The sequence below is a fragment of the Grammomys surdaster genome, unplaced genomic scaffold (assembly GCF_004785775.1).
Source record: "Grammomys surdaster isolate TR1022 unplaced genomic scaffold, NIH_TR_1.0 140, whole genome shotgun sequence".
Taxonomy (NCBI): Eukaryota; Metazoa; Chordata; class Mammalia; order Rodentia; family Muridae; genus Grammomys; species Grammomys surdaster.
The window spans coordinates 4,973,543-4,986,039 of NW_021604598.1; the positions used below are offsets into that span (position 1 = coordinate 4,973,543).

Below are 12,497 nucleotides of genomic sequence, written 5' to 3' on the forward strand. Positions count from 1 at the left end.
GAAGAAGAAGAAGAAGAAGAAGAAGAAGAAGAAGAAGAAGAAGAAGAAGAAGAAGAAAACAAAGTTAGTTCATTACCTGATGGAGAGATGAAAGAATTCCTGAAGTCTATGTAGACAATTCTATGTACAAGACTGACTTGAAATTAGTGTTCCTGAGGAGCCACCAGGGCTCCACAATGGAGGTTCCAAGGAGCAGATTTCTGATAGGAATGCTACAGATGTCACTGTGGGGCACTGTGGCTAACAGCTTCTTCCAGATAACAGGACTGGATACCTGACTAACTAATGCCTCTGTAGAAATACAGATTGTTCTGGTGAAAATGGAGTCTCTGATGAAAACAGACACAATTCCTCTTCCTACCATTATCCCCTTCCAGGAACTGTTCTCATCTCACTCATCATGAATAGGAGAAAATATCACAAGCAATCTAACTTCCTCTTCCTTCTTCACATGAAGTTGAAAGAGATCAACAGAGATCAAAGAGCTTCTAGGCAAGTGTAGAAATAAGTCACTCCTCCAGACCACTATACAGGCTGAGGAAAATAAAAAGATATGTATAAAGAGAATCAAATAAATTTCATGAAAGGAAATTGCTTGAGGTATCAAAATGCTTCTCTCTACAAAACTTATTTCCTGAAAGAGATGGGAATCTTAGAAACTTAGCCATACTCTCAGCAGACTTGAATGGATATTGCATTAAAAAGAGGGCATGGGTGAGTTCAGAAAAATAATGTTTTAACATGAAAATACAATTACTTCAAAAATCTAGACTGAAAGATAACTTGATAAGTAAGATAGATGAACACTCAATAAAATCTCATAAAATTCACAGGAAAGGATAGAAAACTAAGTAGAATGGATACAGGCAGAGGAGAGATGCTGAAAACCCAGAAGGTTCTCATAATAACCTAGCCATGGCAGAGGTCAGAAGATTCATGGCCAGGAAAACCATAATAGAATTTAATTTACCTGAATCTTAAGGTTGAGCCTTTTAATAAAAAAAAAATGTCAAAAAGATTCACAACGAAAGAAGACCTAACCCAAATGCATTTGTATCTAAATCTCAGAAATACTGAAGGAAAGAAACCAAACATCTAACTAGAAAAATGAGTTTCTGCAAAGACAAAGAAAACCCCAGAAGGAAGACTGTTCTGTAGTCCATGTTTGTAATGAATATCTGATGGTTATAAACAGAACACAGAGCCATCCCCAGAATCAGCTGCTGTGCAGGTACAGGAGAATCCCCGCTACGAGGGAGGGTACATATCCTGCCCCAAGCTTTCTAAGTGAAGCTTAGAGAACACTACAGCTAGAAATTAAGCAAAACAAAAAGATGGTCTTAAAAGACATAATTAATAGCTAAATAATTCTTGGTTTATGACACTTTAATACGTGTGCCAAAAATGACTGTTAGGAAGGTATGTTAAAATGTATTAAGAATAGGAAGAGTAAAACTTAGAAATCATTTCAGCATAACTTGAGGACTTGTAAGAGAATGAAATGTAAATAATTTCCAAGTTGGATAGCTTCAAGAAATATATATTAAGGGAAAAAAAGGAATATGTAAAATATATTGCTGTCATATAAACCACCATTTGTCAGTTGGGGGAAAGTGAATAAAAGATACCCATTTTCAAAAGAAAATTTCAAATACAGCAAGTGATAAAACATTTCAGAGGACTGAAGTTGTACCTGGGCATCATCTGGTCAATGGACAATGCGGTTCCTCATGTCACACTGTCTCCATACCTAGGAACACATGCATGCAAGAGGCAAACAGGGCAGCACCCCATACTGAAAACCACGTACTATTGATTTCATGGAGTAGTTCAACTGGAGGACTGGGGAGATGGCCCAGTGGGTAACGTACTTGCTTGCAAGCCTCAGAAACCATGTAAAAACCAGGAAAGGCTTGGTAGCTGCCTGGATTCCATCAGTTAAAAGATGGAGATAGAGGACCGTCTGAAGAGCTCCAAGTTCAGTGTGAGGGAGACTCACTTTAAAAGAAAAATGGAGAATAATCAAAGAATGCACCTAACATCGATTATGGATGTCCACACATACACACAAGTACATGCACACATCACACACACACACACACACACACACACTTGCATATATGCACAAATACTCATGCACATATACACATAAAAAGAGAGAGAGATGTACATATGTGAGTACCCCCACACACACACACATACACAAAAGAGAACTGTAAATAAATTGAAATATAGTCACAGAGCAATACTATATAACAATAAAATCCTATCATCATTCAACAATATTGCTGACCCTTCATTATAAACCAAAAAGGCAAGGGGCTACAATTTAGGTATGTCATGAAAGTGTCCCCCAAAGGTTAATATGCAAACTGATCTCCAGAGTAGTGATGTTGTGGTGGCTAAACTTTAATGAAGTAGAACCCTGTGGCTGACACTTTAGCTACAATAGCTTAATTCTAGTGGTGACTAGAATATTTGAAGGAAATTGGTCCCCATGTCCTGGCTTCTTTTCTTACCATACGATCTCTCTCTAACCAATGTCCCCACCATGATGCTATCTACCAATTTGTAATGGAACCAGGATCCCTCTCCAGAGCCAAACAGATACAAATTAGGTATTGTGCTCTTGAATCACCAAAGCGTTGGGTAAGTGAACTACTTTATATATTACCCAGCACCAGGCATTTGCTTCAACAATCGAAAACATCAAGCATAATGAATATACATGGTGGGGCTGGAGAGACGGTTTGATTGGTAAAGTGCTTGCTTCATGAAGACCTGAGTTTGAATCTCCAGCAACCACATAAAAACCCATATCTGAAACCCCAGACCTGGGAGGAAGAAAGTATGTGGACAGGTAGATCATCAAATATAAATATTTGTCACTCACAAAACTGGAAGGTATTGATGAAAGATAGCTCCTGTGTTTGCGAGAACACTGGAAATTCTCGTTTCCATCCCTTGCAATGTGAAGAACTGATACACAAGTTCATTGGTAATTCTGCAGTATTGCGGAATTGTGCTACTTCTTTTGATTTCAGTCGTTAACAGCTAAGGATAGGTTTTACTAGATGCATGTAATAGATATTTGTAGATTTATGGTTTAAAAAATAGCTGAAGTTCAATGAAGACTCAATAGAGAGTCAGTATAATAGTTTTCAATATGTAATAATAGTATCAGAAGGTGGAGAGATATTAAATAGGTCAGATGAACTGATTTTCTACTGTTACACTCTTTATGACAGAACAAGCAAGCTAACTCAGATCAGAGTACATTTGACAACATGAGTTGTTTTTCAATGATTTCACCTATAAACCCGAGAACAAAAATCCTAGCTTTGGTTGCTAGGAAGATTAAATGAGGGGGCATATGTCAAATTCCAGGAAGTTCTTGGTTCAATGCACTGTGATGTAGGAAATAAGCAAGTTCCCAAGGAAAACTGTGAGAAGAACAAGGTTGTATTCTGTTAAGAAGCTGATTCTGACATCTCAGTTAGACATGGTGATTTGTTAGTGTCTTCCTTTTGTTTGCATAGCTTATCATTTTAGTTACATGCATTGGTGGAATTTTTATTATTATGAGAGATTCTTCAAGATGTTCTCATCAGCTTCTTAAATCTAGTTTCCACAATAAACATGACATCTTTGCAGAACAGTTCTTAGCCCAGCTTCATTGCTGGTGCTGCAAGCCAGACCCTTGGATTGTTGCTTCAACTATGCTGTCTGCACAGCCCTGAACTCCTGGTCTCCTGTTTCTTTTCTTAACCCTGTATCTCAAAGCCACCAGAATGTCATACAGACTAAATTTCTGTGCTGCCCCTTTCTTTCTAAAACCTGAATGAGAAATGGATCTATTTATCTTTTGTCAGGACAGCAAAGTTCAGCCTTCCTTTACCTATTCATTCCTAGAGGATGTGATTTGCCTGGCAAGGTCATATCAGACTAATGCAAAGTTGCACTCTCTCTGTTATGGTGAACACAGCTATAAGCAAACAGCCTTACCCTGCATACAATTTTAGATATAGTTAACAGCAACTCACCTTGACCTCAAGTAACCATTCATGATGTGTCAAAAGATGTGGAGAGCAAGTTCCTGAAAATACAAGGGAAGTAGTAGTGTGCAAGGCCTTATGGATTATGTCCTTTCCCATGTTTGTGAAGAGCAGCAGTATAGGCAGCAAAGAGTATCATTTCCTCTGTTTCTCAACAGTATCCAAGATATGTACAGTGACCATCCCAAATAGATAGTACATCTAGAGTCTCTGGGTGGGATAGTGGAGGTGGCTATTTTTCACCCACCCCCTCTTTAGACTAGGACTGAAATTAATGTATTCAAATGTTCAGTGAGTGAAGTTCCTGAAGGATCTCCCAAGGTCTCACATCATCAGATGATAAATAGCTTAACTCTAGAGTCTAGAGACAATGTGATTGTTAAGTGATGATGCTTACTGGGGTATATTATTTGAAACCCATACAATGTTTCTCTCTCTCTCTCTCTCTCTCTCTCTCTCTCTCTCTCTCTCTCTCTCTCTCTCTCTCTGTATGTGTGTGTGTGTATATATGATACACATACGTACCTGCACATATATGAGTATGTATGTATCACACATATGTATATGTGTTTATATACATACTTAAGTACTTATCAAACTATATTATGAAGTTGCCTAAGTCATAACCCACACTTTGAAAATACTTTTCAAAGGCCTCTAGCACACACAACTCCTTGTATCTGTGATCATATTTCGCAAACAAGAATTGTTTCTGAGAAATTGTGGGCATCTCTGACAGCTTGGGGCTTGTTCAAAACTCATAGGGCAAGAGGGTTACTACAGAAAACCTTGGCAGAAAGGCAGCCCACATTGGTATCCCAGCACTGTAAGAACTCATCAGTCCCTACAGCTACTTTAAAGTGCCCTGTGGCCCCATCTGACTTTATAAGGCATATTACTTGCCCAAAGACTCCTTCAACCTTTCCCGAACCATGATACCTCTAAGGTGTCACTATCCTTACTGACAGTATAATATACATAGATTATATTCTGAACATAAACACTTTGTCACCCCCTTGGCCCTCTAATATGCCAGTATCAGTTAGCCCTATAAATGTACCTTCTAAGCCAAATCAAAGAAAATCTATCATTTTTCAAGTTCATCTTCAATGTTTAAAAGAAAAGTTCTCCATATTCAAATCCATTGTTCATGCCCCACTACCAGACTACCACCTGCTGGACAGGAAAGTCACTATGATGCATAGAGGAAGCCCTTGCTGTTAGCTTCTGGCAAGGAGTTGTTTATCTAGCTCAAAGCAGCAATTATCTAACAAAACTAAATTTCTCCATTAGAGCCAAAACAGTCCTTTTCAGGATGATCAGGTGACCTCCCAGGGCTTTCTCAATGCCACTCATATGAGAACTACTTTTGAAGGGACAAGTCGTCCAGACTTATAATCTCTCAGGTGAGTGGAGGACAAACAAGGTCTATGCCTTAACAGTTAGCAAGAATGTAATTCTCTCTGAATGGGAAATGACAAGCACATTAGAAGAAAGTTATCAGTTACATGTACCATCCAAATAAACAAAGATCAGCCCTGTGCTTCTCCCACACATTTCTGCCTACCTTTCCTCCTTGACTACCACAGTGCCTGCCCTCATTTACTTTCACAGAGCTTTGGTGTCAAGGCCCTGATCTATTCACAAGCTTCATCTGTAAACCCAGAATGGAAGACTGAAATATTGCCTTCTAGGGTTCGTAGAAGTTCTAGATCTATCCTGGAATTCTGGGAATGATTGTCTTGTAGAATATCCTAAGGACTTTTTTCCATCCCTGTAACATGGCATGAAGGCTGAGACAGCAACTAAAGGGACTCCCACTTCGGTTTTGATCAGAAGGAACTGGCAAGTAAGACAATTTGACTTCACTCAACTCATTTCCCAATGTGCTCCATTCCCACAGCCTTATAAGCATCTCAACACTTTATTTTTACATGTGTGTCCATGTGTTATGTGCATGTCTGTATTACATGTGTGTACACATGTGTGTATGCGTATGCACATGTGCATGAGTGAGCGTGTGTGTGTGTGTATCTGCATGTGCATGTGTGTTCTATGCCACAGGTTGACTTTATTATAATTCTCATCTTACATTTTTTAAACATTTTATTAATTCATTGAGAATTTTATAAAATTTACTTTGAATGTATTCACTCCCCTTCCTCAATGCTATGTAAAACCATCCTATCTATCCTATGCAACCTTCCAATGTAACTTTGGGTTTTCTTATTGGCCCCATTGATTCCAATTTGAGTTGTCCGATTAGTATTGAGAAGTGAAGACTGCTCTGACATGTAATAACCTACAGAAGTATTATCATTAAAGAAAACTGACCCTCCCTCTCTTGACACCTATCAAACAGTGGTGGGATTTCATGCCCACATCCCTTTTGCATGCTGGAATTTTGTCTAGCTTGAATGTGCATATTTCTTGTATACTGGCACAACTGCCAAAGTTCACATGTGCAGCTGCCCTGCTGTGTCTAGAAAAACATTGTCTCCTTGATGTTACCTACCATCTCTTCCTATTACAACCTTTCTTCCCCCACTTCTGAGAAGATCTCTGAGCTATGGAAGGATAGGGTATATTATTGAAGTCTCTTTTAAGACTGAGAACTTCATAATCTCTTATTCTCTGCATTGATGAAGGTCTGAGAGATATTCTACTACTGTAGCAATAAATCATTAGGAGTCATCTTAGTACTGTGTTCATATTGGGTTCTCCATTAAGGCTTTGGCTTATCTCTTTATCACCTTGTTGACAGTGATGGGTTCCATCTCATGGAACAAGCCTTTAATTCAATAAAAATGTGATTGATCACTTCCCTAGTGTTCATATTGCTCTTCACTAGCGGGGCTATCTTGCCCACCCAACAGTTGTTGTAGTTTGCAGTGTTCACAACTCTGTGAGAGTGGTGATGACGTTTCTCCTCGAATAGTGTGCATAGCGCTTTCCAGAACCATGAAATCTATTTAGTAGGGTAAGGCTTCAAATAGGACTCTACTTCCATAGGACTAACACTATGTATTTGTTTTTTCCATGTGTATGTTTATAAAGTATTTTCAAAGCATTGGCAGGATATAGACTATAATCAAAATTATATTTGACTAGAACTATATTAAGCTATAAAGAAGAATATATGAGTAAAGTCTAAGAATTTGGAAAAGAAATCAGGAAAGAGACACATGAGTCATGAAAGAAAAAAGAAACCTATTTTTTTTTCTAGATTTAACTTTGTCATGGCTTCTACCAACAGTGTATTGAAGTAGCAAGAACCATTTTTTGCAATCCTAAAAAATGCAACATGTGTCGTCCCTTTGATAAAGTGGCTGCGGTAAAGCTGGGCTTTCAATGTGGGTCCTTATAATGGACAGATGCTACAATAGAACCAGACAAGACTAGTCACTGAATACATTTCTTGCTTGACCCACTTAAAAGAAGTAATTTTTAAAAAAATGTTCGGGGATAAGGGATTTTTAACCCCAAATAATTCCCTGTTGTCTTCTGTTTGAAATTGTATTACCGTAAGTCTGAAAGTGGTGGGGTATGCCCTTAGCCCCACCACATTCTAGGTGGAGGCAGGCAGATCTCCAGCAGTCAAGACCGGCAGGAGCTACATACTGAATTCTAGGCCAGCCAGAGATACACAGTGAGAGCCTTTCTCAAAATAAAACAAAACAAAAAAGCAAGCAACCAAACAAACAAAAAATCAAAACCACAATTATTATATTATATATTGTATAATATTATAATGAGAATGTAAAATTCAATGTAAATCCTTGCACTTCAGACTAGCTACTCTAACTATATAGAAGTTTACCAAGATGTATGGACTTTGGATCTGCCTAAGCTCAATGTGTAATTTTTTTTATTTACACATCCTTTACTATAAAGGTTTAACTGTTAGATGAATAAATAAATGAAATGAAAAACAGTAACATAACATTACAGTACAGTTTAACATGATATATAAATTGCTTTTCTATACATAAAGTATGGTTTCTAAAACCTAAAACAAAACAAAACAAAATTGTGAAAATTCCAGGGCAGCATATAAATCTGGAAAGAATCAACCCGACACAAAAATTCACATATCACAGCTTCTTCTCCAAGTAGTAAAATATGGCTTTTAATAAGAATTGATTATATGTGTGGATCTGAATGTGGGCATTGGCTATGAAACAATACCGGCATCCTCATGAGAGAGAGAGAGGAAGCAAACTGTGGGAGGGCAATACAATACATGGACATGCCTGTGGGAAGCAAGTGCCTAGGGACTGAAAGGCAGAAGTGGGGTCAAGGAAATGGATGAGAAGGGACAAGGGAACTTACAAAACCTCTTGTTTGAAAATGTCATAATGAACCTAATCCTTTGTGTGCTAATTAACAGTAAATAACATTTTAATGATGTTTACCTTGGAGTTGAGAGTTGATTAAAACGGAAAGACAGGCGAAAAGAATATGGTCTGCATTCTTCTGGTTTCTTAAAAAATAATTGATGTGTCTGTTATCACATAACTTAGATTAATTTCTACCTTAAGCAGAAAATAGTGTTACTGGTGAGCTCATCTGGCACAGAGAATACCAGCATGGTTTTTCAATGAATGGATCATGACGAGAATATATATAATTATGATCCCTGTCTTAATGATGTTTCGACTCTTGATACTTTTTGCTTTACAGTCATGTAAAAGAGGATGCACTCAATCTAAACCCTGCATTTTTTAGTGTTGGGGTTTCAACACACCATGGCTCTGTCAAGGCTAAGCAAGCACTTGACCACTGAGCCAAATGTCTGCCTCCATAAATGGTGCTTTGAATTTTGAGCTTGGACTTGTTTCCTGGGCTAGCAGCATGTAGTTTGATCTTCTTCCATGAAACTGGGTGGGAACAGGAAGTACAGTGCTCAGCAAGCACTGTCATGAGAAAAAGGAGTTGTTTGCAGCCATTTTCAACAAATCCTGTATACTATTTAATACTTTCTTATGAAAATAGATTTTATGTTAGATAATAGTGTCAAACTGTGACTTCATTTAAGTGTTCTAAACAGGTAAGTTTGGCTAAGCTAAAATATGATGTTTGAAGCGTTAGGTAGATTAAATACACTTATAAACTGATATTTTCATCTTTAAAAGGGGTTGTTAATACTCAATCTCATAGGAAGTCTACTCACTGCACGAAGGCTGCCCACACTATGGAGGCAAATCTCCTTCGCTTAAAACCAACTGACAACAGATGCTAATCACATCTATGAAATTACCTGCCTTCAACATCTTAGACTAGTGTTTCCACAAAGAGCCACACTTCATAACCTAGCTAAATAACACACCGAATTTAATCAACATTTGGGATTCTTCTGTTCTTGTGCTAAAGCCCTGGTCTGATCTGCTCCTAAGATGATCTCACTTAGACCTCTTGGGATTATTTGGTTTTGATTTCAGATTTTTGCTGGATTCCTTTAAGCACCATGTTCTGACTTTCCTCACAAGCCGTATGCCATATCCCATCTGGAATTTAACTTGTCCAAGTACCTCTGTTTATTCTGTACTGTGGATGTCAAGCAGAGAAAAAACGCCTTTTGAAGTGATCATGGAAAACTTCTTGTGAGGGACTTAGCTTTTTAAGTGAGTGGCATCCCCACTCTTTATTAATTATATATTATTCAGCAGAACTTTAACATTACCATTTCATAAAATTTGTTAAAGGAAAAAGAGAGAGAGAACCCATAATCACACTACCTAAAATAGTCACTGTTAACATTTTAGTGCACATTATTTCTTTCTCTACGTGTATAATTTTGCAAAGTTGTAATCATTCCCAGTATACAATTTGATCATATCTCCCACTTAAATATTATAATACATGTATTTTTTAGTGTCTCTACTTAGTCTTCACCTTTCATAGCTGCACAATAGTTCACTCAACTGACGAGTTTGGTTTACTTATCTATCTTATTATCACTTTTTTCTATATCTTTGTGACTGTACTGTTCTTTTATACACCCTGATCTCTCACATGCAGTTAAAATTACACCCAGGCCAAAGAAGAATTTTTGTTTACATCAGTTTTCACCACTGCTTAGGTAAAAGAGTTAAGCTTCCCTGGGTGGTTTCTGGGCGGGGATTAGAAACCATAAAAAAAATTTTAAAAAATACAAAAAATTCTATTGCCAAGCTCAGGTGCATGTACTGACTGTCCTAGGAAGCACCTTGGTCCCTTACCTGCTCTGTTTCAAATTATTCTGTGTCTTGCAGACAGAACAGCTGATAACCCTGTGGGTTCTGTTTGTCTTCACTATTGTGGGAAACTCTGTTGTGCTGTTCTCCACATGGAGAAGAAAACGAAAATCCAGAATGACCTTCTTTGTGACTCAATTGGCCATCACAGGTAAGTAATGATACAATACCAGCAGGAGAGAAGAAAGCTGGACGCAAAATTCCTGTGGTGTTAGCAAGTCTAGTCATGATTTCTATAGGGAGATAAAAGCCATGTTTGACTATTCCATCTAACAAGTTTAGCACATTTAGATGTCCATAAGATTCTATTATTAAAATAACTTCTTATGTTACCAACATGAAAATGCCAATTTCAATGACCTCACAAAAGATCTGTAGGGCTTTTTCCTTCCTATTCAGAAAAGCCTCCCTAGAACGCTAAGGTCTTTTTATCTTATCATTCCATTTAAAGCATGAGGAATGCATCCTAGAAATACAACCACAATGATCTATATTTAATAATAAAAATGTGACATCTCCAGTCCCTTGCAGATTAAAGTCTATGGACATGGCTTTCAAAATACAAATATGTGGAACACCACTGCCGGAGGTAGCATGAAAATTAGCTGATGTCCAGGATCTGGAAGCTCTAATATGGGTGCGGGGAGTGTCATGTCCAGTTCAGAAGTGTGAAGATGACATATCTGAAAGAGGGAGAAAGAGAGAGAGAATGAGAGAGAGAGAGAGAGAGAGAGAGAGAGAGAGAGAGAGAGAGAGAGAGAGAGAGAGAACACCAAATGAGGCTCAGAAAAAGTCCATGCAAAACCAGGCATGAGGGTGAGAAATATGCTAGCAAGGTAGATTTAAAGTAGTTTAATTTGGATCAAATTATTGGAAAAATCAAAAAAAGTTGTATGTGTTGACAGGAAAGATGGTAAATCTCTCTCAGGGGCTGCTCAACACATCTCAACACGCTCAACATGGGCTATGTATTGCCTCAGCTGCAACAATGGCTGTGGACTTCTTGGGAATTTGTCGTTGAGCCACAATCTGAGAAATTTCTTAAAGAAAATTGATGTACATTATATTTTTTAACAATGTTTCAATTAAGTTTTGAAAAATTCATATAATATAGTTTAATCAGATTATACTCACTCCCATCCTCCAACTGCCAGTTGATAGCTCACGTCTCAAACCACAAACAGGAAGGAAAAGAACACATTTTAACCGGCATAAGTCTTTTCAACCTCCACACCCCCACCCCTCACAAGTGTTGCACTTACTCCAGGAAGGCTACACGGAATTCCCCATTCAGCCCAAACAACCACCAAAAATGGAGCAAGTGCTCAAAAGCCCAAGACTTGTGAGGACATCGTATTCAATCTAGCACATTCGCTTTTCTTTTGAGAACTTAGTTTAGTTCCATATCCTATTTTAGTTGGGTTGCTTCCTTGAAGTTAACTTTTTAAAGCTATTTGTATATTCTACCTTTTAACCCTCTGTGAGACATATAGCTAGCAAAGAGTCTTTTCAATTCAGTAGACTTCCTCTTCCCCCAAGTGATAATGCCCTTTGCTAAGCAGATGCTGTTTTGTTTTATGTGATCCTATTAGCCTTGGTCTTAATACCTGAAATTAATTGACTGCGGTGTCTTAGAGAATGCTTTCACATTTTGATACTTTTAGAAATATTTCAAGTGAAGAATAATTTTGAACAAGTGAAATATTGCCATAAGTCTAAGATTGATTCTCAGGTTCCTAAGATGTAATGTCTTACAAAAGCTATTAAAAAAGACCGCCTACAGGCCATGATCCCGGAGCCTTTGGTAGCAAAGATGAGAAGACAGAATAGAGAGCATTTATGAACAAAAGCAGGCACCACTGAGGAACCCCACTCTTAAAATTTATATAGATAGGATTTCATGCCCCTACCCACGTCCCTGTGGCTCCTCCAAGTTTCTGTAACTTTATGTCCCTGTTATATTTGTCTCTGGCTGCCTGTCTCCCCTGATCCCTCCCTTCTGTCCCTCATCATCTCTCCTATCTCTCCTAATATCTTCTATCTCCCATGATTCCTCCTGTCTCCCCCCTGATCTCTCCTGTCTCCCCCATCCCTCCTATTTCCCATGATCCCTCCTATTTCTCATGATCCCTCCTGTCTCCCATGATCCCTCCTGTCTTTCATGATCCCTCCTGTCTCCCATGATCCCTCTTGTCTCTCCTCATCC

At 38.2% G+C, this 12,497-nt stretch overlaps 1 protein-coding gene across 1 annotated transcript in view; it reads left to right on the top strand.

Moving 5' to 3' along the window:
- Npsr1 (neuropeptide S receptor 1) overlaps positions 1 to 12,497 on the top strand; it is a 189,716-nt gene that overhangs the window by 23,372 nt on the left and 153,847 nt on the right. Inside the window, exon 2 of the mRNA XM_028763872.1 lies at positions 10,310 to 10,442. Coding sequence (XP_028619705.1) covers positions 10,310 to 10,442 — 133 coding nt within the window. The remainder of the gene's footprint in view (positions 1 to 10,309; positions 10,443 to 12,497) is intronic.